The 27591-nt window shown below is 39.1% G+C and overlaps 1 protein-coding gene across 2 annotated transcripts; it reads left to right on the plus strand.

Annotated features, from left to right (window-relative positions):
- The first annotated feature begins 290 nt into the window (after window positions 1–290).
- Window positions 291–26719, plus strand: LOC141906808 (dual specificity tyrosine-phosphorylation-regulated kinase 1B-like). 2 transcript variants are annotated; one of them, XM_074796198.1, is made up of 9 exons: window positions 291–1630; window positions 16051–16253; window positions 21364–21552; window positions 22145–22292; window positions 23438–23724; window positions 24029–24175; window positions 24847–24987; window positions 25324–25609; window positions 25886–26719. In XM_074796198.1, exons 1-9 carry the CDS (start codon window positions 1486–1488, stop codon window positions 26701–26703), a joined length of 2364 nt encoding a protein of 787 aa, XP_074652299.1. In that variant the 5' UTR covers window positions 291–1485; the 3' UTR covers window positions 26704–26719. The 2 variants fall into 2 exon arrangements, with proteins under 2 accessions (XP_074652299.1, XP_074652300.1); XM_074796199.1 differs by lacking the exon at window positions 291–1630 and adding an exon at window positions 4303–4403.
- The last annotated feature ends 872 nt before the right edge of the window (window positions 26720–27591 follow it).

A 27591-nucleotide genomic window follows, 5' to 3' on the forward strand; every position in this document is an offset into this window, starting at 1 on the left:
TAAGAAGCTAGCTGCTGTATTGACGTCTTGGATATTGTGGGATCCACTGATCGTTCCGTGGATTTTGTTTGTTAGTACATTAACGCATAGAACGATATAATGGAAACGAGGCTTCTGACCTAGAATCTCTTCCTCCTTGAATTTAACATATGTCGTGGCAATAATCAACAAACACAGCTGTTAACGGCCGTTTGATTGGTCGACTCGTCGAGATCCCAGGAGACTGTCTGGTCGACGGCCAATCGTAACGAGCGTAACATAACGAATACAGGTTAGGAGTGTATGCTAGTTCAATGGGCATGGCAGCTAAATATTGCGTCAAATTGCTGGTATACGGGATACTTATAGAATATTGATATCGATGGCTCTCATAACCGGTTGATGGTACAGTTGAAGTTTATGTCGTGTGTTTTGTATTTTCGTGTTTAGCCCTAGTAGTTATCTCGTCGCGTCGTGTTCGACGGTGCTAGATAATTTATGCCAGCGAGATCAGCTGTGCATCGCGGGGCTGTGTGCGTTGAATGTGTGAAAGTCATGGCTGCCGTATTGTGCATAACATACAACAACGCTGATCATACGGAACCATCGTCGTTCGGTAGTAGATTCGGGATTTATACGGGACGTATTTAACTAACGCGAATTTAGAAGACAACTGAATTAATATCAACTCAACACAAGTTCATCTCTGTCGTCATTCACGCCGGATTATACGGATATTTTGTCTGTTATGTATTTTTAGCCGGACGTGTGTATTCCACGTCTGTTGTATGGCGTACGTACATTTCCTCTAGACGGTTTAAAATGCCGTGTATACGAATTCGTTCTCCATCAAACGACGACGGCAGGAGAAAGTCTCAGTTCATCATTAATATACGCTGGCGTTCCGGGTTAAACACAATTCATTGTTATTGTTATTATGATTAGTCATCGGTCGAATCTAGTCATTTCAAAGTAAGAACGTCTTAGTCATTTGGGGGGCAGCTGTTCGTATGTATAGATCATATGTAATTTATATTCACACGAAGAGAAGGTTAATATTATCATTATCATCGCAGTCATCGCGGGCGGAGATATAGACGAGGCTCGAGTCATTTTATATATGTAGCTGTCGTCTGCGCAATACAGCGATACAATAATAAGTTGTTCGAGCAGTGATCTACAGTTGGTTTTGAAGGTCGCGAAGGTAGGCCGTAGCCTCGTAGAATTATGACGACGACATCGCTGATATGGAACTAGAGTAAAGATGAAGTTGACTCGGAAGTATAAATCGAACCAGCGATCTCGTAGCGAATTCTTCACGCGGTTGTCGGATTATAAACCCGCGTTCGTTTCGACTTAACACGGAATAGTCAGAGTTTCGGAATCCGACGGACGGACGGTTCGTTTGTGTGGTTCGTTAACGTTAATGAGACCGGGATTAATTAATAATAACGATAGTTATAGTAGTCGTAGGCATAGAACGCTCGAACACTCTACGCGACTGTAATGTCGATGATACGTATCTCGTCGTCTCCGCAGCATGATAAGTCGTACGATAAGTCATTTCGTAAGTCACGCAGTAACCAGTGTGAACCGTATATGATGAGGAATACGTTCATCGATGAGAAGGGTAAACCCGTGCTGATTAACGGTAAGTATCACCGATAATTCCCGGTTTTATTTTCCCCTGCTGGCAACTCTGACTTCTTGAAAAGCGGGAAGATGTCGAGGAATTTTTAATAGCTGGTTGTTTTTGCTGATGACGAGGAGCCCGATGAACCTCGAACAGCCCGATGAACCTCGAACAGCCCCCACTGAGGATATCTTATATTTCATTCAGGAAATTTTTGGTCAGGAAAATACGAGGGAATGTTGGATTCCCTAGTGAGAACTCATAGACAATTCGCATCATGACAAGCATAGACATACGTGTTATCATTCTTGGCTGAAAAGTTGTTTACAGTTATTTTAGATAGATACTAGGCTTATGATGTAAATTGTTTATCTACCAATTCTCACTCAACCTACTTTTGAGGACTGTCCCCAGGATGAGCGACTGACCCCAGGATGAGCGACTGTCCCCAGGATGAGCGACTGTCCCCAGGATGAGCGACTGACCCCAGGATAATATTGAATAACTCTTAGTACCTAGTACTTAGTTGTATCGTAATACAGTCATTTCATCGGGCTCAGTAGCCACTCCATTTCATAGTAGCAGCAACTTAAGTCGCTGCTATAGTTTGTCTAGTCAGTACAAATTTGTTGATGAATCGGGAATCAGTTTTGCTGTTCTCGAATAAGTTTGACTTATTCAACATGTTTACGCTGGATGATTCTACAGCAAAATGGATGAATGGTTGACGTATTCGGTACTCATGAGATTGAACGAATGTTTCTTCATTGTTGTTATTCACCTCGTAGAGGTGAAGTCATGATTTCTCATTTTAAAAATAGAAAACAATAATAAATCTAAAGTCCGTTAGTAATGGGATTGCCTGGGTACTGATAAACCCTGCTTATCGCGTGGCGTGTGTGTGTACGGTACCCGGTAGTGGTTGTTTATCAGTAAACTTTTAGCCTTCTATGTAAAGTGCCCACATACGATTAGTCAATTAAACAGTTCAAAGGATAGTTATCTGTTGATTTTGTCAAGTGAGAAGGTGAAACGCTGCTTTGATGTGTATGAGATTAACACGTTTGATCGAGTTCCGATCATTTTTAGTGTTCATACTACGTTATTTGACCTAGCGAATACTCGGTTCAAAATTTTGGAACGGACCACTTCTTTGCGCGAATAGCAGCTTTACGGCGTTGGTTATAGTTGGACCAGTGATAACGGCTGAACGTGTGAATACACTGCATTGATTTGGTCCGTTCTAAATTGGTCGTACCAGGTATGAACTGACCTAGAATGGACTGACTAGCAGCTATAGTTATAGGTGATTGCGGCTTATGTGAAATAATAGAATTTCATCAAAATCAATCTCTCTGCCATAGATCTCCTTACATATGTCTTATACGGAATCAATTGAGATGACGAGTGTAGCCTACATTATATCAGTTGAACTGAATGAAATATTCACTCTTCCTATCTCACCTTGACCCACTGAGTACGTTAGTCGTTAGCCGTCTTTTTTGTTGCCCTATCAACAGAACGATGTCACTTATATTTGTGTTTGTCAGCAGTTTATGACGGTTGATGATCTTTATTGTGGTATAAAAGTTTGAATTGTCGCTATGTGCGTGAGTTTGCATTCATCCGTAGGACTTAGTACTAATTATGTCAGTTTGCTTGCCACCCAGCTATAGTAACAGCGACCTGTCCGAAGGACAAATCAGAATTCAGATTTGAGCGTTTAGTTTTTTTCCCAGCCCGAGTGGAGATTGTCATTTAGTTAATTTCGTGATTTGAATCATGTTAATTGATGGTTTACGTGTGGCACACCTGTGCCGTTTAATCAATTTCTATACACTATTGAAGCATTTAATGAAATCATGGATGATTTATGATGTGCTATTAAATATAGTCTAATCGTTTCATATATAGTAGTAAAACATAGTCATCCTAGTTAACACAGTAGGCATCGAGGGTCGGGATAGCTTATAGTCTAGATGAATTTAGTTTCATTAGTTACCAGGGCAGTTTCCTAGCTGGTGACCTTCTAGAACGTAGGACTATGGAAACGGTACGCGTTCAACAAGCCCAGGCTACATGTATATCGTACACACACTAAGGAAAAATTTGTTTACCACTTGGAATATATGAAAATTAATTTTCATTTTAATCAGCTAATAGTCCGATGAATTCAGACTCGCACGTTTCCAGGGTAGTTTTCTAGCTCGGTCGTAACGTGAACTTCGTGACTTAACGAAATACAAAGGATAGGGTACACATTATTCATCAAGGCGATATGTATATCATGTATACTTAGAGAAAAGCTCGTTTTAAAATTTGGAATATATGAAAATTAATTTTCTTTTTATCGTGGCAAGGTTGTGTACTTTGTGTACGTATATGGCACAGATGGTTACATGAGAACACCTTCAACTCCACTGACGCTTTATACTCTGTCTTCTCTCCTCTCTCTCTCTCCTCTCTCTCTCCTCTCTCCTCTCTCTTTCTCTAGGGTATTTTTGCACAATGCATGTAGGCCTATAGGCCTTGATATTATTATTAAAAGGAATGAGTCTATTAATAGATTGAACACATGACTACATTCATGGAATTCATCAGCTGATTTCTGTTTATGTACTTAATGTACTAAATCACTGCTGGAATATTCACAGCGCTAAACAATGGCTGTTTTGAATAACTCGTTGTCTTGAACATTTAGGTGTCTTTTACTAATACCTCTGTATGGCTAGGACAGTTTATGGAATTCATAAAATCAGGAATATCAAATTGACGAGAATTGAAAAATCATGTAAGTTTAATGTTAAAATGAAATTACCGCCCGAAATTATAGGTTTTCGTGCTATTGACGTTGGCAGAAAAATCGTTTGAAAAATGTGGTTGCTAACCAGGTCGAGATGATCGGTTCTATACTTACATATTAATCTCATTCTATCAGTCGACCTCCTGCATAGAAATATGTACTGAGGGCAGGTGCAGAATTATTCTTACTCTCCACGCGCCGTGCCGCGCACGTTCCAGGTTAAAGATGGAGTATTCCTTCATCAAACAACTATTGCTTAGTGGAAAATTATACACCTCAAACATCAGTCGTTCAGACCCATTCACCAGACTGGTTTCCCTGTATCACTATTTTCAACATTCTCTTTCTATTTTCCTTTATTTTTTAACGCATTTCATATTCAAAATTACTTTATTAGACCCCAATATTAACAGCGCATATTATTGGTTAACACAATAAAGTTTAGAATGAAAAACAAATATCATCAAAGAATGTACAAACGGAAATGCATAATTGAACTTGAGAAGTATTGAGCAACGTAGATTTAACAAAACAAGGAAGTACATTTTAGATTTATGAATAACAGTTGCAATAAACTTGAGAGATTTTTAAGTGAACATATTTATACAGATAACAAAACTAGGAAGTATTCTTTATAGATTTTTTTTGTACAGATACAAGATTATTTAGAAGATCACTTACAATATTGGATAGACTCCAAGGAATACTCTGCTGAGATCTAAGCGAATGCATGAGATAATAATGAAGTGTGAATTGTGCTCGATATATAGGACATCTTTGATCAGGACTCGTTTATTAATTAGTGTAAGAGATATAGGCCCAGGGACTGTCACTAGTAACTAGTCATTTAAAATGACAAACAAATCTTTTAATTAGTGTCTCTTGCTGTGTGAAGATTTCAATAGATTGAGTAGTGATGTGCATGCATGCATGCATGCACAGACGAAGTAGGTTAATTATTAAGTGCTCTGGTATTGTGTATAGAGGGTGTACAAGCGTTGATATGATATAACATTCCGTTGTCTATTTTGCTCACATTCCTCTAGTGTTATTCTAAATAGTGAGGACAGGCGAACTATACGAGTATAGGGCGTGTGTGCATACATCATTAACTAGGAGGATCGTTTTAAGAATTCCGGATCTTCTGACAGCGCTGTTGCGTTTGGTAGCAATGTCTGATTGACTCGTTTATACCTATAGCATTCAGTGAAAGATCAAACGCTTGAAAATTGATAGGGTTAGAATCTTGACTTCGATCCAGTAGTGTCACCGATGGTTGGACGGATATATCATCGGCGCGGTGTTCACGAGGAACGACCTCGACTATCGGCCGATGATCGTCGGGATTTTCCCGATGAATTTGTCGTAGCTAATCGACTCATGTGGTTCCCGAGCGTTCCGGGCATCACTCGTTCATACGGTAATGTTTTAAATACTTATTTATTTCTTTAATTCTGATGAATTTACCTTTGAAGAAACATCCGTAGAATCGAACCAAAATTCATCAGCTGTTCAACTAGGAATTTCTTTAATATTCCAAGTTTATTTGTCAGAAGATGAGTGTATAAGCTGATCTGACTGACCTGATGAAAGTCTATAGGTTTGGTCGGGATGGATCACTTTTCAACATCTTGTTGCTAACGTAACTTATAGATGAAGATGAGAGCAAGTTCTCAGTTAACCTTACAAATAGTTTATAAACATTCATTGAACGGTGTGTTTTTAAAGTATTCGAAGCCAATCCTCTTTACATAAGAGGTTCAAGACTGTGGACATACCTTCTAAACCACGAGGTTATGTATACACGTATACTTGATGCTAGGATTGGAAAAATATCGAAATCCTCTCAACTCAGGTTTAAGAGTATGAGGTTCAAGGCTGATGGTTAACTACGAGGTCGCGCTTGATGCTAGGATTGGTAATATTGGTTAATGTTGTAATATTAGTGTTTAACTATACTCTGTATAGAGGTTCATAGGGTTCCCGAGGTGGATTGGCCCAGTGACCCATAAAAATAAATTACTTCTTATAGATTAGCGGTTATAAAACCTAGAACTGGGTCAGAAAGAAAATTTTCCATTAGATTTGATTAGAAAACTGACAACGATTCAGGTCGAGTCGTCCTGTAAAATCCACTCCTGTACGAAGCTGAATAAACAGTCATTTATTTTTCCCGATGGCGGATATTTGAAATGGGAGCAGCGGAAAACTCGCTGACCACACCCTATTGATGATGTTCCATTTTGAGATATGAAGTTATCAGTATGTTATCGTTCTGGGCGCATTCTTTCACGAAAAAATCAATAAAAAACTAGTTTCTGGTCCCTTCATCTTCGCCCACATCATAGTTTTGCCAGATATAGAATTTCTTTAATAACTAAAACTGGGCCGATTTTATGGCCTCAATTGTTATTGCTGTCGATGTGAGTTCGGGAATTATAGTAGAAAAATCAAAGTCAAGTGAATAGGACTCAAAATGGTTGAATTGAAGAAGCCTTGAATGAAACCAATCAGGTTGGAAGTTATCAAAACTGTCGATCCTGACGGATGTTTATATCGTGAGAATCACTAATTTGTCAGATTGAATGAAGAATAGCTGGTTATCGATTTTATTCTCTAGACTCATCACGTTCATATTTACAGTATATTTAGCGTCTATTGGTCTATCAATATTCGTTTTCTTAATTCTGTATAGAAACTTATTTCTTCTCTCTTCGCATTGTCTCTTTCTCTCAACTTTAATCACTGTTAATATACCTACATCATCGACAGTTGCTAAATATAGACAAATAAAACATATCTTAACAACTGTCTGGCTGCTGAGATATTTATAACCGGTGCATAGGTAAGCCCTACTTCACATGCATGTTGTTATAAAAAGATCCCGATGCTTTAGGTCAGCTTTGTTTTTTTCGCGCAGTTTCCTTCCGGGATCTATATTTAGTATCTGTTCATCAGGTGAATGAAATAACTGAGCCGTTATTGCCCCCCATTACATTGACCATGTTGTTGATGACTTGCCCTCCGGTCTAGTGCTTTAGAGTCTTTAAGGTGGAGACTGAAAACTTAAAAGCGTTTACAATATTAAGCTTATTTCCTAATACCACAAACCTTTTGTTTTGTGTCAATAAACTGTTTCTACTCATGAGATTTGTATTGCTGTAAATGTTATGAACTTGGTATTAAGCTGTTAGATGGCACTGAAATGCGTTTGGACCGGTTTTAGATAGCCTGGGTTGTACACTGCCCCCCAGGGCCCGGTAACAGTCATAGCGGCTCTGATTATTGTATATGACATAATACGTCATCGAGCTCGATGTGCTTTATTTTACTGAAGTCAAGAAGTCGCAGTTGACATCAATGTAATAATAACTCAATGCGAGAAAAATGTTGTTCTGAATCATATTAACAAATCGAGCTCATAAAATCTTAAAAAAAAGTTTCCAAGTACAGTTTATGACAACTCAGGGTGATGTTGGGTAGTGGACAGAGTCCTGCAGTACAGTACAGTGCAGTACAGGGCGTGGTCACTGAACACCGATGCCAAGATGTCAGCAATAAGTAAAATGATTTCTGCAGATTTGCGTCCTCTGATCGGCTCATTCGGATTAAGAACCTCTTGTTCTATATCGCAATATAATACGCATATAATAGACATCTGTCAACAGTGGCGAACACTCCCTTAGCTTGTAATTATACAATAATTTTCTCTAACTGTTCGGTTTAATAGCTGCGTTCACACTACCTTATTGAGAACGTTCAGAATTTAGTCCACGGAAATTCTGTTCTGTCAATTTAGAACGATCAAACTCAGATCCGGCAAAAAGAATGAAAACATTGCTTTAACAGTCCTGTCAATATAACATTCGAGCATCTAGCTGGACCAGTGATAATAGCCGATTTAAAAACATGTATGAATGCGCAATCATCGATTTGGTCCGGTCGAAATTCGTCCATTGTCGGCTAAACCGAACTATCTACCGATATTTATAGGATGATTCTAATAAAAATTCACAAAAAACTGTGTAAAGTGATAGCTGCGTCTTTGTACGGAGCGTGATGTGATTTTTATAGAGCGTTCCGATCGATGGATACTAATTGCGGGGCCTTTGCGGAATGAATTTCTCGCGGGAGTTGTTTTACCGTGCGCAAGGTTGACTAAGTCCACGTAATGATTGTGTACCCGGTTTACCTGCCATAAAACGAAACGTTTTTCACACGCGTTTTCATTTACATATTAACGGCGATATTGAGAACGTTCAGTCCCGATGTTACGCATCAATGTCATTTGTCAACTTATAGTTGAATTCCTATCTGTTCATTGCACCGAATTCAGCAAAATCCACAGAGTCTGAACAGTGGCTGAAGTCAACTTTCTCTCAAGATAGATTGATGTTTATCTGCCATGAATATACAATATAATATTATAAAGAATAGAAAACGTTATAATTTTACAGATATGACAGGACTGTCTGTATGAAGAGCGACCCTTATAACAGGCTTCACCCAGTGCGTTCAGAAGATTAGTTAATATCTATTGTTATTATCAACCCTAAACTCAAATATTAAACGAGAATTCTGATGTTGATGTTGTTGATCACTGATGTTATGTAGCAGGGTTTCCAGCAGTCCTTCCAAGTCCTTCTTTGTCCTTATTTTGGAAAAAGTTGGTTATTCAATAAATAATCAGTAAGATTGAATCTTCAGGAAAGTGTTATGGAATTACCCTGAAATATTCCGGCAAAGGCATTGCCAAAATGTTCCTCCCTTTCTGGGCCCTCATTTTACTGGAAAGCAAATCTTTCCGAGTCAAAAAGTCCCTCCTTTTGAGTCTAAAATTGCTGAAAAAGTCCTTCTTAGTTCTTTTTTTTCCCTGGCCTTACGACTGGAAACCCTGTGTAGGGAAAAGTGGCACGATGGATTCATGCTTTAACTGCAATTCTGTATCAATCGGTTCAATATTTCCCCCCTATCATCATTCATATTTCAGTACTCGTTTCTAGCCAGGCATCTCGAGGGTTTCTAGATTTTCTTTGGAATACTTAAAAATCGAAAGATTGAACTAGATCCAAATATAATAACGAGAAAGAAACACAACATAGAATGATCTGGTATGCGGAGAAGATACTGTCTAGAACTGTTTATTGAGCGTTCGTGTATTGATATAAATTGAGTGTATTTATCATCATTCAGCTGCAGTCAGTCCCCGCACAGCTTCATTCATTAAAAACGTGCGTAACGGTTGCGTCTGATTGGTCAATCAGGCCGGTACCTCGACACGAGATGGTTCATTATTTCATTCATGCTCGCGCAGTGGGGATGGGTTTTATGCTCTGTTCCATATTTGTGAATGAAAAACAACTCGCAGCTATCGATCAGTAAGGTTGCATCAGTGCGGATGCTGATGCTGGTGCCGATGCCGATGCAGTTGCTGGGAGTGCTGCGTTGACTACTCTGTATCTCCAGCTCACATCCAGTGACTGAGTTAGTCATGCTTTTACGATACTTCAAATTCTTGCGTTAATTTCACCTTTAAACCTCATGAAAATAAGCGACCAGTTTTCTGCCAAAATCTATGTTCTAAAATTGAGGCATACATTCACATTACGATGTTTAGAACGTTCTCGATTTAGTCGGTTCCGATCTAGAATGGACCAAGTATTCCCTTTAGCGAAAAGTCTGTTGTAGATGATATAAGGAATCAGTTCTTAGTGGACACCAATTTAGACGTAGGTCCATTCTAGCCATTTCTCTTAGCATTAACTCTTGAGCATAGCATCTTATAAACTTTGCTTCTTAGCAGCTAGCTAGAGCAAAACTGTGTGTGAATGCACAATATCGGTCCATTCCTGGTACTGGCCAAAACATACCCGGACTTGCTAGCCTTGTGATGCTTTGTTGTCAAAGATGATTATGAATACTGTCTGGGGTTCTATCAGATCACTGTTTACTGTACTGTACTGTATAATAGTCTGTTGCTAACAATGTTGTGTAACAAAGATTACATAGACAGGGGGCTGCAGACTGAGTCTACTCCATCCCCCGCTGCTGCTGCTGCTGCTCTTATCCTTGTCTCATCGTCAGATCGATACTACACGGGCGGAGATGTGAGTAGAGAGCGAGCGAGCGGAGCATTCCCTCATTCAAACACAGCGTTGTCTGCGTTCATCCGTCGTTACCGTGGTAACCGCGTTACTACGGTTACAGCGAGTATAAACACGGATGCGCGCCGGGGATAAGGTTGAAAATGCGAGACTAGTTCCCACGTCTCGCCGTTAACCACTCTACTTCTCTTCACTTCCTCTCGTAACGAGGCAGCACCTACTCGGATTCATCGCGTTTTGATTCATCTCGCATTTGCAGCAAATTCTGAGAAATACTGCCGAGAAACAATGAATAATGGATACGTGAAGGGGGGTGTGGGGGTGGGGGGACGGCTTCAATGATTGATCGATGCGTAAACAACAAAAATCACCTGGGGTTTCCGTGAAACGCGCTACAGCTTTGACAGTCACCGACACCGGGGAAAAAACAAACCACACATCGGTTCAGTTTTATCAATGATTTCGGTAGATTAGCGGTTATGAATTCGCTGTATCCTCGATGAATGATTAGATAAAAACAGGTACTTTCCAATCGATCATTCGATCAATGTCGACGACGTCCTTTTTCTCGGAACATCTATTTGCAGTTCATTCTCAGAAAGAACGTAATGACTTAGGCAAGTCTCGCGCGTGATTACTTTAAATAGTGGATGTTTCCACTCTGTTCGTTCAGTTCATTCTACGCAGGTAGTATTTATTCATAGCCGTCATAACACCGACCATTCCGTCGGGATCAAACTGGCCTGAATCAGACCCTGGTCAATTTTGGCCCATGCTTAATTTATAAATCACTCACTCATTACTTTTAAAAAACAATGCTGTTAAAATTGAGATGAGTCGCTTCCACGGAGGCCAGTTAGGATTTACGGGTTCACGCTCAATGATTTGACCTGTGCTCAGATTTGGCATGGCCTGGCCCATTGTTTTTGGTTGGACCAAATTTGGCCTTGGAAAATATGAATATTGTTATGAGCTATCGAGGTTTGCGCCACATGTTGGAAATATTAGATTGGTACGATATCAGGTTCGAGGTGAAATATGAAAATGGATACATGTTGCCCTTTTATCCTTGAAACATTATTGTGATCGATTTTTGATCGGGTTTATTGTTTTTGTTTATTAAAACTCTCGACGTGTCGTCTCAGCGTGATGTTTATTATTTAAAAGTTCGACAAAAAATGCGATGACGTCAACAATAACAACAACGATGATGATTGCGAGTAGATAATGCCTGGCACGTGCAGCGCGCACGTTCGTTCGTTTCGCTGCTCCGGGCGCTTCTGAATTATTGAATACGTTACAAAAACTTGTACATGCGGATATCGAAGATCGCGTTCAGATCATGTTCGGCATACGCCAGAAGCGACTTCATACGCAGGGGTGGGTGGATGTTTGGCTTTGATCAGTGGCTTTGTAACGTTTAAATGTCAATGTCTCGTATTTATTCAGTCAGTGTTTACCCATCGGTGTTTCTTCAATTGACGTGACGAAATGTTCAATCGAACTCAGTTGCATTCAATACACAAATATTATGATTTTATTTGTTAATCGTTTTTCTGTTTTTCCGGAAAAAAAGTGTAGGTCAATGTCATAGAACTAGTGAGTTTCAAGAGATAGAACACGGTATGAATCTAGAATCTGAAGCCGAGGGACTATAGAACCAGAGTGCGAGATCAAGCTAAAAAGCTGGATTGGAGGAGCTTGGCAAATGATTGGAGTAAAATTGGTGTAATTGGTTGGTATAAAGCATAGGAGCCAGAACTAGAGGAGCTTAGTAAAGGACTAGAATGATTACCTAGAACAGGCTTTATACAGACTCTTCTTTATTGCAGTGTATGTACAGTTTTTCGTGACTCGTATATTTTAGGAGCTGATAAAATTTACTGAATTGAGATATCGCTTTGAACTCCCGTTTTAGGTCGAGCTCAACTTAAATATAGCAGCATTTCATCGATGAAATTGTTAATGGGTCCTATAGAACTCATAGAACTGGATCATGACTCCCGAGCCTGTCATTACAGTACTGTATGCGTTAAATCGATATCTGAATAACAGGTGTCAAGTCTACAGTTCATCTAACATTGTTGTAGATAATGATTTATTCGCATGTTTAATCGATCAGACCTGACTGAGTATTGGTTATATATGTGACCACACCCAAAAGCGCCAGTCCCTTTATCCGCGTACTAGCAACTCACTCAACAGTAGTTTCTTGTCATTAATATACATTTATTTAGGAATTGAGCGACCATTTCTCTAGTTGTTAATGACCCTTTCATCGCGCCGCTGACTAGCCTGATGTGCTGTAGGGACGTTTAAAAGATTTCGAAAAAAATTCCATTCCAGTGTGTTTATGACGGGCATACATGCTGTAGTCTGTCTACACCACAAAGCCTATCACTGATTTATATTTGTGGACGCACTGAAAGGGATATAAACTTGGCTTTAATTGCCTGTCTATAACAGTGTTGAGACGAGTTGGGCCACTGGACCAGTGATATCAGCTGATATCAAAGCGTATGTGAACGCACTGCATTGATTTGGTCTATTTTGAATTGGTCCGTTCTAAATTGCTGAGTGGAAGAAGACTTATAAATGTATATGCATATCCCTCTTCCCCGACCTTGTCAAACAATGGGAGCATATATATTTAAATGTTCCGGAAATTGCGTTAGTACGTGTACGTAATTGAACCTGACTGTAATCGCGACTAACTTGGATATATTTCAGTTTTTCCATCAAACATGTCCGATTTTATCGTAACCTCAATCCGACTTCGGCCGTTAATGCGTCGTGGCCGATAATGCCGCTGCGTCTCCTATAAGCAATTAAGGCGAACACTAAAAAGTCGTTTTCTGCGAATTCGGTTCGTTATGAATACGTAATTACGAGTCGTGCCGGTCAAGCTGTCTGCGTCGTCACTGACTCCTGGGATCGTGATGCTATCATCACAGATTAGATCCGCATATCGCGTTTAAAGATAACAAAACGATGATATCAATTAGTTCACAGATAAAGATTACAGTCGTTTTTTAGGTTCCCGAAGATCTTCCGAGTGTCGTCAGTTTTACGATTGTCAGGATTTATTGTCCCTTCTAAATACTTAATATTTTCTGCCCCCATCGGAGGAGATAGGGCCTAGTAAGATCGTGAATGCTTTCAAACTTGACTGGAGAGTAGTTAATACTCTTAAGAGCTAATACTACAAAAATTATTGAAGTACTCTTGGAATCAGAATGTTTCTAGTTCATTTTCAATTACACCACTATTTTAGATGTCAAATTGTGGTGAAAACTACTAAAGATGCAGATACCAAAGTAGTCAGGTCTGTGTGCTGTGTAAAGATTAATCAGAGCTTATCTAAATGCGTGATTTGCTTAGTAATTTCGGAATACCAAAATTTGAGATCGAAGTTAATTTAAAATTAACTAATTTTGATTTAGTACATCTACACCTTATATGCGCTATTTGACTGTGCTTGTGTACATCGCTTTATTTTTGGAGTCGAGTATGCAGTGGTCAATATTGTGTTTATTCTCAGCAGTAGCAGTAGCAGTAACAGTACAGGTTCGTGGACAGCAGACAACTCATAGGTATCATCATCATCAATCGATCAATAATCGTGATATATCATTTGTACAGTGGTCGGTAGTGACTGCGACAGATTGTCTGCCGTCACGCGTGACGTCTGAACCTGCGTAGTCTCGTGATGTCATCATCCTGCGTAGTTTCGTGAAGTCATCATCCCTACCGTCTGTCTCATCTGTGACATCATCACAATTTGTAATCTGCTATCCTTCCGCTATCTCCGATGACGTCAAACAGTATTTCAATTCATCCGCTGTATTCTCCACTTATATCTTGAAAAAAGGAATGTCCTCCTATTTGATTGATTTCATTTGAATTGTCCCTTACACACTGGCCACTACCTGCTAGAGATGGAACTGACCAGTCGGGGGTTTGATTTTGAAGGAACAGCCACCTCTGTTAAGATTGTGCTGCCCTTTTACTTCAAGCTCTCAATGTTCTCAAAGTCAATGTTCTGTGAATGCTTAAAATGTTTGTTTCTTAGAAAAATGATTCAATCTATAATAGCTGATTATACCAAACGGCTTTTTTGAAACGTTTTGGGGGAGATGAATAGTTTAGTTCAGCGGGACAACAATTTTCTCAAATCCTATCACATAATGGATAACACTGAATACAGGTCATAAAAGGGGGTGTATCAATTTTTCATTGTCTTGGATTTTTCCGACTCGGTGGCTTCTTAATCATTTATGATTTTGGGGGATTCAAAACATTTGACGTCAAAATATTTGGACTGTCTCTCAAACGGATCGGCGTTCTGACTTGCGAGCCTTGTGTATCGTGCATACTGGTAATGTCAACTGGGCCTCTTAATTGTTAATTAATGCTCAGCGGTTCATCAAGGTTGTGTATCGTCCCCAGTGTTTAATTATGGTTGAGTCATATAGAACAGTGAAGTGTAGACTGTATCGTCAGTACAGCACGAATATCATACTGATATCATGAGTAGTTTCCAATAACGAGTACTTTTTGTCTAGTGCTTTTCAAGTCGTCACCAGTCCCATTATTGGTTTAGAAGACTATGCTGTTTAAAGTATTCATGCGCTTTTAGTTTTTTATGACGAGGTTACTAGTCCTTTTATTTATCATAGGACTATCTGGCCTGAAGTACTTACTGTACCTGCTATACCTGCATTCTTTAAGAATGAGTCAATATTATAATGAAGCGCGAGAAGTTCCTATCTATCATCGGATCAGTCAATCAGATATTCCCTATCTTCATTCCGAGAAAGACCTCTTCGTTTCAATTCAACCCAGGAAAAATACGATTATTTTTCGAGCCATCTACACGATCGCTCCTTGGGTGGCGAGGAAGATAAATATGTGTTGCCCGTGGAAATTGCGATACTGTATACGGGGTTTCAAATCCACGTACTGTCTTCCACCACTCACCTATACCTGATGCACACCTTCTTATAAAAAAGAATTAATCAACATTCTATATTTGTATGTGTTATTGGATGATCTTGCTCAAGGATGTAGTGTTTACATGCTGCTTAATGTAATCGGGTGTTAAATCTGGAACAATAGTGAGGGAGGGAGTTCCTTTGGGGGAGGATCTCCTTACGAAGATGACATTTAAATGTCACGGTGATTCAGTACATGACACTGCATGTGTGTGTGTGTCTCGAGACTGACTGCACACGAGGAGTCCTGCGGCTGCGGCTGCGGCTGCTGCTAGAATGATTTTATTGAAAAATCTTTAAATGAAAGCTTTTGATCAGGTTCCGTGTGTGGTCGGTTAAATTTTGCTACGGAGTTAGATTAGTTTTAATATCTGATGTCCTAACTGGAATCACAATATAACGGAGAACTCTGCACCTGAGTCCTCAATAACAGAGTTCAACGTTTGTTTGTGATACTAGACCTCTCTCTTTCTCTCTCTGTATTGATTTATGTATTGTCAGTCGCAGTGATGTTTGTGATTTTTTAATGTTTTTCAGGGCAGGGTCATAAGAGCCGACACCATGCGCCGCAGGCACTATACGGGCGTATAGTCGATCCAGATGATCTGGTCAGCATGGCGACTGAAACGAACCAGGACGTGGGCTCGATGCAGACCCGGATGACGTTCCGTGAGCCCGGCGCGGCACCGTTGCGCAAACTCAGCGTCGATCTCATCAAAACCTACAAACACATCAATGAGGTAATAATCGGTCTCGATGCTTGTATGATTACAGGATTCTACGACTCCTCGATTTCTTAAAAACTCCTGAACAGACAATCTTTTAAAGCTGCCTGAAACTCTTTTAATTTGAATGAAATACCTTGAAAACTCATCCAATTTGGAAAATAAACAATTAGAAGTTTTTGTCTAGTTTGTATGTACAATAGACTACCCCTCAGTCGGTACAGCTGGGACCAGGATTTTTTTAAACCAAAAGGTAGCTACAGAATTAGAAACCAAGATTTATAATGAATAGGATAAAAATTTGCTTGTAAAACTGGTTCACCGAGATATACAGTACCGATTTAAGAGTCTACAGTAATTTGGATATGAAAATGTTAAGAATGTTTGTCTTTCGCTGAAAAATTCGCTGAAAACTCCTTATATCAAGGAATGACTGATCTGTATGGACACTGATAGAGCGACCTCTGTACCAGACCTGACTATGACTACGAGGATCTTTATGTATTTTTGCTATTACTGCTCTATCCGATCGTCGACCTCGAAACAAGTTGACAGTTAAGCCGTCGATATTGAAATCGATGGTACTGTTGTTCAACTGACGACGCCTTGAGGACGCTTGAGGTGAAAACAAAAAAACCCAGTTTTTTATATCGATGAGATTTTGTTTTTACTACATTTACAATGACGTAAATGACACGTTTTTTTGTACAAACAACCGGAGGGTTTCGGTGACCTTTTTCAATTGACGCAGTTGTCTGTCAATTATTTGAAATAAAAGTAAACCCCAGTCATGGATCGATAAATTAAGGCATTATTATGTATTGAATGCAGCCTCTAGAAATATTCCTGAATGATTATGACAAGAAGTACAGAGTGGCCATTGACCTGGAAAACCTGGAAAACTAAGGGAATCAGAAAATTCAGGGATTTTTACAAGTTTTACCTAAAAAGTGGAAAACTTCGAATAATGGTATTGACCACGCATTTCTTTATTGGTTGCTGATTCCATGAGAAATAAATGAATTATAACATTTTTAACCTAGAAATTTCACTCAGGGAATTATGTGTCATGGAAAAATCAATAAAAACTCTGGGAATTTGTAAATGAGCAGTAAGTGGTGCCATCCTGTTATAAACATTTCAGACATGCTTTTCTCATTGTGAGATTTTATATTATTGCAACGTGGACAGTGTTTTATCAAAGGTCATATAGCCTCTAGAAGTTAAGTGAAAGTGAAGGGGACCAAACTGTTTTATTAATTCAACCATTTTTGTATTAGTCTATGACGAACATTGAACTAGCTGATATCCTGGGGTTCTGATACTACTGCTGCTGCTGCCATCTATAATGTTTATATTGTACTAAGATGGACTTCATTTGCTAGCTAGTGGTCAATCTTTACCGGTAAGAAGACATAAACCGGTATAGTACGCTGATAACTATTAGTGATATATTGACACGCTCGAAGTGTGCGCAGATAATGTCTTTATGTTTACTGAGGTGCGGATCATGGTAACAAATTCCGTTATAGCAGTTATGACCGAGCCACCCGGAAGGGCATTAGGCCACCTGTTTGTTTGAATACAATGAACTGAAGCCTTGGTAACTACAATGGCGAGACCTAAAGTGGTGCATGCCAGCACATGGAATGAATTAGTCGATTACTGAACTCTGAATAATTTTGATAATGAATCTGTGCAATATGTAAGCCTGTTACCACCAGGACTGGAATGAAAATATGGCTGCATTTTTAGGTGGTAACACTGTTTGACTGGCTAAAATAAGTATTCAGGCATAAAGTCATACATCAAGTGGCATTTGAAAAAAGATTCCCCTAACATTTGAATTATCCTTGAATTATCCTTCTCTCTCCTTTTATTATTTTTCTGTTAGTGCACATCTTTGTGTCACTCATTTTTGTTTTTTGTCTGTTTGTTGTTATTGTTGTTTTTCTCCATTCACAATCTTATACTTTGGATTTATGATGAATGAATTGAAATTGAAATTGAATTGAGCTCAGCAATTTGGTTCAGTTTCACTGAGACATTATTTCGTAACAGTCTATACCTTCCTTAATATATTTCAAAAATTCTGTGTTGGTGAAATGAAAATTTAAAAATAGAAAATATGAAAAACCTTAATACGTCAAAATCTAATACATTAATTTTAAAAAGAAAAATAACCTAAATTTTTATATTCATTCAGACAATCTAGATCTTTTTATGTCATAATAAAAAATCCATAGGCTCCAATAAAGAAAAATGATATATCATTTGTGATAACGATTTTTGAAGCAGAAAATTCTATTTAAGTACATCGTATCGACCCAGATAAACACGTGTTGGTTTTTTCCTAGGTTTCCATTGATATCATCATATTTTTTAAATGAAATATGAATAGTTTGCTCACGCGAAACATGTGCAACACAAGCGTTTATACGGAGAGAGAGAGAGCATTGAGTGCTGTCTCGGGCTTCTTGTGTTCGTCGTATCGGGTTCGCTTCAACTTATGTCATAAGCGCTTGCATTGTGTCTAGAAAAAAGAACACGCAGATGACTGGAGGACGATTTGTTCGACTTTTTTGCCGTTACATAACTCGAAAATAACAACGCGGACCGAGATTCGCGAGTGGGTGATGAGATGCGGGTCTAGGTGAAGAGAACAATGTCCTGAACGTGAACTATGGCGACTAGGTTTAACATCCTTGTCTATTGTAGTTTCCTGGCAACACGCAGGGGTCATATAAGAGGTAGTAATGAGTCATTCATTGTGAAGTCCGGGTTCACTGAAGACCGGCGGGAAATTCAATAGTCATATGACATACACATGATTACTCTAAAACCAGTTGTAGTAGTAACAGTGAATGGAGTTGATGGAGTCTGCGTTCCTAGCGTCGACGTGTATGGATTTAGAACACTTTTTGACCAATTGTGCGGTGCATTCAACAGGAATGATAGTTTCAGTTTCCGAACTAGGAATATGATCTAGCGCGGTAGATTGAAAAACGATTTCGTTATACGTGTGTCATATCTCGAGTTTCTGTTCGTGAATGAATAGTTAATCGTGGATGCGCGGTATAGGAATGTATGCACTAGATACAGACAGCCTCGGGAAAATTGCGATGAAAATTTCGAATTTCGCGATGATGACACTTCGATTGTAGGATAATGAAATTAATGAATCTGGATTGACTGTTTACGAACATGAAGACATCGACTCATTTTACTGATATTATTTGTAACTTGAACAATTTCTGGAACGACAGTCAGTTCGACGAAGCCGACGCGTCGACCGCAGCAGAGTCATCGGCATCAGTTGATTTAACCGAAACCGAAAAAGAAAACTGTACAAATAGATTGAAAACGTATTTAGAGGTGAGGTTTGCGAGACTCGATTTATGTTTTTCCGTTGTCAGTATTTTGCCGGTTTATAGTTTTCATGGTGTCCCAGTTTGCATTTGAGTTTCCGATCAAACGGGAAAGAATTGAATGAAACATCTTCAAATGGTGAAATCAGAAATTTCTTGTGTCCCGTCGGGAGACTTTTATTCCGGATATTAGTAACCCAACAAGAAATTCAGTTCCTTCAGAATACCAGGATATATTTCCAAACTGGAGCCCTGGTTTATTTATTACTGCCTGAAGAAATTTCTGTCGAATTTAGGCCTTTTATTCTCGAAACAATGAGGTTGATGATACTGATCATATCATCTCGTAATATTTGCGATCTCATTTTTCCTCGACATTGAGATGACACACATTCATACGTGTATATATATATATATATATATATATATATACACGCTTTTCAGAGAGAGAGGAAAAAAATTGCCCGATTAAACGCAATTATCGCGATAGCAATCGACATCTGTAATTGAAACACCCAATTTCCTCTTGTTTGACGATCGTAGTAAATTAAGTAAAAGTATGTGAAGTTTGTTTCATTCAGAGACGACGATGACATGTTTTCTATTTTTCATGAATGAAGCCGATAAAAAGCACCGGCGTCCGACTAGATTTAATTCTTTCATTCAATCGGCATCTGTTCGAAAAAGTGACGAGTTCGTTAAAAAATCGACTACCGGATTCACTCGCTATTGAAATTCTTGTCGTTGTGCGATTAGAACTTTTTGTCGCGTTCAAAATCTGAGGAGGCTATTTTTGGTCGGCCGGAAATCGACGAATAAAAGTGTATTGAAAACTGACCACGAGTTCGACCTGAGTTTCATTGTTTAAACTCGCGTTCCCCGCGACCGACTGACCACGAGTTCTGTTGTTCTCGACGGACAAAAAAGCCTTTAAAAATGTTTTTGTTGCCATTTATTCTTTTTTTCTATTTCGAATCATGTCCAGTTATTTTTTTCTTTTCGTTTGAAAGGATTTCGGTGACAGAATGTCAGGTGTGCGACATTTTTTTGCTTGATTTTATTGAATAGAAGCGTTGTGTTCTGATTGCCGCGAGCTAGGTTTCTGATTTTCACTACGTCTGTGTCACAGACAGAACGCTTAAGTATGAAAAATGATTTTACGATATAAGTTGAATAACCTGAAAATTTAGCCGCTTCTGAACAACATCATTTCAGCTGTTCATTAAGAGCTGTCAACAGAGGTGAAATGTGTGGGAATTCAAGAGGAAACTTTTTCCGTGTATCAAATTTCATTTTTAAGGGTACACCTTGTGTTTTTTTTAATTTAACACTTCAGCAACCATTCACCTAGTTGACCACGATTGAAATCGGTTCATATTTTCAAGCTTTTTAGGAGAGTTAAATTTATGGTATTGAATTTAGGCAGCGAAAACATCTGACTTTATAACTATATTAATTGAATGGTATTATGTTTGATCAACTTTTTTGCACTGCTAATATATATCCAGGGGTTCTTTGTACGTGACCTGGTGACTTACATGCTACAGTACGAAAAAGTTGGCGTGCAAAATTAATTTTCATATATTTAAAACTATATAGAGGCAAATTTAATTCAGGACCCAGCTTAATCACAATTGTCGAAGGGATTAAACCGATTTGAGGGTTAATGTTTTACAGCGACTGAGCCTAGAACTGTGGAACTAGCGTGAAACTGAATCGCGGAGATTATATGAATATTTTTATACAAATATTTTTAGGTGTACTATGCAAAGAAGAAGCGCCGTGCCCAACAAGCCCAAGGAGATGATTCAGGTCATAAGAAAGAGAAACGTTTGTATAACGAAGGCTACGACGATGACAATCATGATTATATCGTTAAACCGGGTGAAAAATGGATGGACCGATATGAAATTGATTCTCTCATCGGTAAAGGATCGTTTGGACAGGTCAGTATCGATTCATGAATCCATACGACTCCTTGATTCCTTTAAAACTCCTTGATTCCTTTACAAATGCTTTTAAAGGTGCTTTGAACTCATTGACTTGATTTGAGCACATGCCCAAAACTCCTTTAAAACTTCAATTTTTGTGAAATTAGAAGGTGTTGTAGTTGTACAATAAACTACACCCAAATCGATACAGTTGGATCCAGGATTTGTGTTTACTCAATTATAAATTAGAAATTAGAAATTAGAAATCGAGTGGAGGTGTCGGTAAAGGATAGAAATTTGCTTACAAAACCACTGTAAGATAGTTTACTGAGATAAACAGTACCGATTAAAGAAGAGTTCAGTAATTGGGATGAAAGTGATAAGGACATTTCCTGGAAATTTGAAATTTTCTCCTTGGAAACTACTTACATCCCGAAACTGCTTACATCCTGGAATGACTGATCTGTAGGGATCCTGACTGTTAAACGATCTTTCTTTTCCTCTACGTCAGACAGTACTAGAGTTGCTCACCCCTACTGCTGTATAAGCCTTTCATTGATAATCTGTGATATCATAACATCTCTATATAAATGTTGATGTTTTACAGGTAGTGAAAGCCTACGACCACATGGACCAGGAACAGGTGGCTATAAAAATTATCAAGAACAAGAAACCGTTCTTGAATCAAGCTCAAATCGAAGTTCGACTTCTGGAACTAATGAACAAACACGACGCTGAGAGTAAATATTATATAGGTAAGTGTGTGTGTAATCATTGCTACCGTTTGAATTAGTATTTAAAAATTGAGTCTTACCATTATCTGATATGTGGCCCCTTTATCAGTACATCAAAAGTCAGAAATTTATTAGAAAGGTTATGATTGATTTCATATCTCGTCGAGGTCGAGTTGTCTGAGGTTTTTAAGCCGAAAAACCGTTATATAATTTTTTCGCGCATTCATTTCTGAAATTTTCATTCCACCTTTAAACCTATGAATGAACGAACGAATGAATGAATGAACGAATGAAAGAATGACCTTTACAGCTTTATTTATTGAATGGGAATCGGACAAAAGAACCGTAACGAAAATAGAAACTATGTATATAATACAGGCAGGGTAAAAACGGCATTGATCGAGTTTTTCTCAATGAATACAAGTAGGCATGTTTGCGGCAGGCATGTTTATATAATACGAGTACGACCAGACCGGTCAGTCGGCCCCCATGTGATCAGTAACGCGTGGCCACGGTTTGAAGATCAAAGGCAGTCCAGTTGGTTGTGGTTCAAAGCAGGTTCAGCCTTGTGTTATCATAATTATGATGATTACTGAATATGCTAAAGAACGTAGTTCAGACTTTGCTCACGAGATGGCGTTACACTCGGGTGTGTTTATTGATTGTAAACATTGCTATCAAACTATCGTTCAGAAGGTTCTCAGAGATGTGAAGTTTAGACCGTGGGAAATTATTTTTGAAGAGCCAGTAACATTTATAGCCACTCTCTCTCTCTCTCTGTTCATTACGACTGCTTCTAGAGACAACTGCTATTTCCACATCCACAAAAAACCGAAATAAAAGTCTCCAATAAATTTCAGGTTTATTGAGCGCCAACTTTCTCATAGTATAAAACACTGACAAAAACATACAGTACTTAATTTCCTCTTGTTGATAGATATAGATAGATATATTTATTTTGCACTGTAGTTACAAGTATATACTTACAAAATTAATTAACATATGTAATATATATTTTCAGTAATAAATTTCAAAAATTACAGTGCTGGGATGCATCACAAGCCTAAGAGGCGATGAACCTATGATATGAAAATAGAGAATTACAAATTGAAATTGAAATAATGAAAATGATATAATCTTGATGTGCGTGTTTTTTCTTCTTACAGTGAAATTGAAGCGTCACTTTATGTTCCGCAATCATTTGTGTCTTGTGTTCGAACTGTTGTCGTACAACTTGTACGATCTGCTGCGTAATACGAATTTCCGCGGAGTATCGTTGAATTTGACGCGCAAGTTCGCGCAGCAACTGTGCACGGCATTGTTATTCCTAGCGACGCCTGAACTGAACATTATCCATTGTGATCTAAAACCCGAGAACATTTTACTGTGTAATCCAAAACGAAGTGCCATAAAAATCGTCGATTTTGGAAGTTCGTGTCAATTAGGTCAACGGGTAAGTTTCAATTTCATTTTAGTTAAACCTAGTGCATGTTGTTAGAAAAAACATCGAAACAAGAATCAGAATTTTCCGTAATACATTTCGATGTTTAGTTCATGCATGATCTCTATTGCGAAACGATGGTTCACCTGCTAGATGTTTTCATTCGTTTCGGAAACATTGGTTGCTGTTTCAGAACAATGCGCACGTGAACAAGTGAAAGACCATTGATGTTTCTTCATTCCGCATGCGCTAGACCTTAATCTGGTTCTCTGGGAGTTTTTCGTGTTATTCTCACTTTCGCTTTTCAATTTTCCAGATATATCAATATATACAAAGTCGATTTTATCGGTCTCCGGAGGTTTTACTCGGAATTCCGTATGATTTAGCGATTGATATGTGGAGTCTGGGTTGTATACTAGTAGAGATGCATACCGGGGAACCGTTGTTTGCCGGTTCAAATGAGGTAAGCACAAAACTATCTTACGTTTCTCGGAAATATAAATACGATGAAATATCGCGTGAAATAGCACGTTTTTCAGAAAAACTTAATCCGCTATTTGTCGGTTTTTGTGAATTTTCTACTAATGACAATACGATGAATTCTTTGTAAAACGATTTGTTTGTCATCGTGTGGTGTTATCTACGAAAATCCATAAGCGTGGCTGTGAATGGCGCCCTACTGTCTACAAGCTGACGTATTACTAAGTCGTTACGTAATCATAAAAAACTCGTGAATCAGTTATTCGCTAAAAGTACAAATGTTGGAAATTTAGATTGCGGTTTTATTTCTCGAAAGATTCGATAACCAATTTGAGTTAAACAATAATATTGCTTGAAAGTCAGCCGATTCTGTAGTTAAAACCTAATGGTGTGTTACTAGTCTAATACATAGTTACTTAATACAATAAAAGCCGCAATATAAGCGTGTTTTTGGCCCGTGGCAACTTATCACACTACACATATTACCAAGTGTCAAACTTTGACAAAAGTTGTTCATTCAAACCAGGCTTGTGCCAAATTAAGGTGCGAGTCAAATATTATTTGACAGACAAATTTGCTTACATCTTCATTCATCTCCGTGCGATTGCTGTAATGCTTGTAATGAATGACAATTTGATATGTCTTGCTTTACAGTTCGATCAAATGATGAAGATAGTTGAGGTGTTGGGTATGCCGCCGCAACATATATTAGATCAAGCTCCGAAAACGAAAAAATACTTTGAGAAACATCCGGATGGTAGTTACCTACCTCGCAAGTCAAAGGATGGTAAAAAGGTCAGTGTTTCCTTCAGTTAGGTTAGATGTTATCACGGGCCCGAACTGATCGTAAATTTTTATGATGAAACCTTACTACCACTACTATTTAAGAGTAGTTACTACTCTTTTAAAAGAGCTTTATATTAATTCCAAAAATATCATACCACTCAAAATCAGAATGTATCCTAGTTCATTTTCAATTAAACTCCTATTTAAGATGTCAAATTCTAGTGTAAACTACTATATACAAAGCTAGATGCCAAGGTTGTCAGGTCTGAACTAGACTCACGTTTTCACTCATGATCTGATGGAAGTTTTGTTAATTTCAACTTTTATTTGATGTTTAATTAACAGTACAAGTCGCCGGGTACGCGGAAACTACACGACGTGATCGGCGCCGAGACCGGAGGACCGGGCGGTCGGCGAGCTGGCGAGGCCGGACACTCTTTATCGGATTATCTTAAGTTCAAGGATCTTATCCTGCGTATGTTAGACTTTGACGCGAAAACGCGCATAACGCCGTATTACGCGTTGCAGCATAATTTCTTCAAGCGTACGTCCGATGAAAGTACAAACACATCCAATAGCACGTCCACTAGCCCTGCCATGGAGCAACAGAACGCCTCTAGTCCTTCGACAGGTACATCTTACACTTATTACATACAATAATTCATAAGCTATGCAATTTAAAAATCGAGAAAAACATCGGGGAAAACTTAGGGAATTTTTCGAAATTTTTGTTGTCTCGTTCTTCTTGCTGGTGATGTGCCATAAAATATTTCTTGATAAGAAACTGCCCCCATATTTTATCAGGGAATTTTTGGATCGGGGTATTTTGAATTGCCTTATCTGTCAAAGCCCTATAATGTTGTCGCCGGATATGACAAATCATTTATTTATTTTTATACCCTTTCAGGCCAAAATACGTCATCTGGAAGAGCAAGATCAGATCCTACTCATCAACATCACAATCATCATCATCCTCATTCGCATCCTCTTCACCACAGTCACGGAGCGCAGTATTTAACCCACTCAGTGATGGACTGCGAATCACCGGCCGTAGCTCGGTTACAGCAGATGTATCCGCAACCTCCGCACGCTATAACGCAGCCTCCGGCGTGGGCTGCAGGAGCCGGAGGAGACGCTACGTCAAACCACGTGCGACTATCACAACAACAACCGCAGCCACGAGTATCGCATCACGCGTCTCCTCACGTGCACGTTCATCATCCGCCTCCCGGACTATCACAAACGTCGTTAATGTCTTCCAGTAGTAACCATGGCAACAACAACGCGACAGCGGCGACGGCGGTGGCGGTCGATCTAGTGAACGTTCAACAAACATCGTCGGTGCCGGTACAAATACACGGCTCGGGACAGTCGTTACTAGCGCCGTTACATCAGACTGTCGATGTTGCTCAAGCGGGCAGTGTCGCGACGATCAACGTCTACCCGACGATCGCCGCGAATTTCACGACGCAGTTCTCCTCGACGACGCAACAGACGTTTATAGCCGGTGGCGGCGGCGGAAACGCGACGCACGGTTTCCCGTACGCTCTGACGGGTGCGCCGGGCTCGTCGGCGTCTATCGGCAACGCGAATATCGTCGATAATACGACGGGCGTAGCTCCGGCTACGACTGCGGCGCAACGAACTCGAGCGTCATCGGACCGCGGCGATGAGTCTCCAATGGTCGGCGTCTGCGTACAACAAAGCCCAGTAGCGAGTCATTAACGTCGAAATACATCGTAGGCGCATTCGTATTATTTATATATATATATAAATATATATAAGTATAGATAGATATCTATATAAAACAAACATACAAAAAATGTACATATTGAAAATACTGAAAAATATAATATAAATCGCTATGTTTTTGTAGTTGCGGATGATTATTATTAAAACGGAGTGAGTGAACGAACGTGCGACGGTTTGATCTCGGTCGGATTTCGGCTGACCGTGTGTGCTTAATCCTTCTAGATAAAACGTACCTGAAAACGCCATTTTCTCCAGTCGCCCGTGGGTGTATGAGGAGAGTTTCGCAATAAATCGTTAATTTAAACGCACGATTTGCTCTTCTCGTTAAAAAATCATCATCGACAACGACTAAAAGTGCTTGCGCTGTCGCATTGGCGGCCGGTTTTTCTTTTTACACTATGCAAGTTGGTAGTTGGAGTAGCGGCGTGTTTATCCAGCGCTGGTGGTAGATCAATGCTGGCCTTTGATTTATTATATTCGCTACGAAATTGAACTGTGACGATAGTGACTCGCGCAATGATACGCTGGGCTTACGTTGTTTTAAACCGCGATCTTGAAAGTCGAAAAATAGTTACGCAGATGGATCGCCAGATCGTTTCTTCATCTCGAAAATTGGAGAAAAAAAGTATAATTTCTGCCGCGAATACCGGTAATCATCTCGTCGAGAAAAAATTCAATGATTTGAATTTCGCCTTCGTTTGGCTTCGATACCAGACTAAAGAAAGGTGCGTGGCGAAGACGTGCTAATTACCGATAAAACGCTCATCGGGCGTTTTTTTTTATTTTTTTTAAATATAACTTCATGTTTTACTCAAATGTGTTTTTAACTGAAGCAATTTTATTGTTACATGAAGCATCAAG

This window comes from Tubulanus polymorphus, chromosome 6 (genome assembly GCF_964204645.1).
Source record: "Tubulanus polymorphus chromosome 6, tnTubPoly1.2, whole genome shotgun sequence".
NCBI classification, from domain to species: domain Eukaryota; kingdom Metazoa; phylum Nemertea; class Palaeonemertea; order Tubulaniformes; family Tubulanidae; genus Tubulanus; species Tubulanus polymorphus.

What these genes read in the sequence shown, in the direction of transcription:
- LOC141906808 (XM_074796198.1), top strand. Translation starts at nt 1,486, where the DNA reads ATGTCGATGATACGTATCTCGTCGTCTCCGCAGCATGATAAGTCGTAC. An exon ending in TGAGAGTAAATATTATATAG is followed by an intron (nt 22,293 to 23,437) that starts GTAAGTGTGTGT and finishes TTCTTCTTACAG; the next exon opens with TGAAATTGAAGCGTCACTTT. An exon ending in CGTGTCAATTAGGTCAACGG is followed by an intron (nt 23,725 to 24,028) that starts GTAAGTTTCAAT and finishes TCAATTTTCCAG; the next exon opens with ATATATCAATATATACAAAG.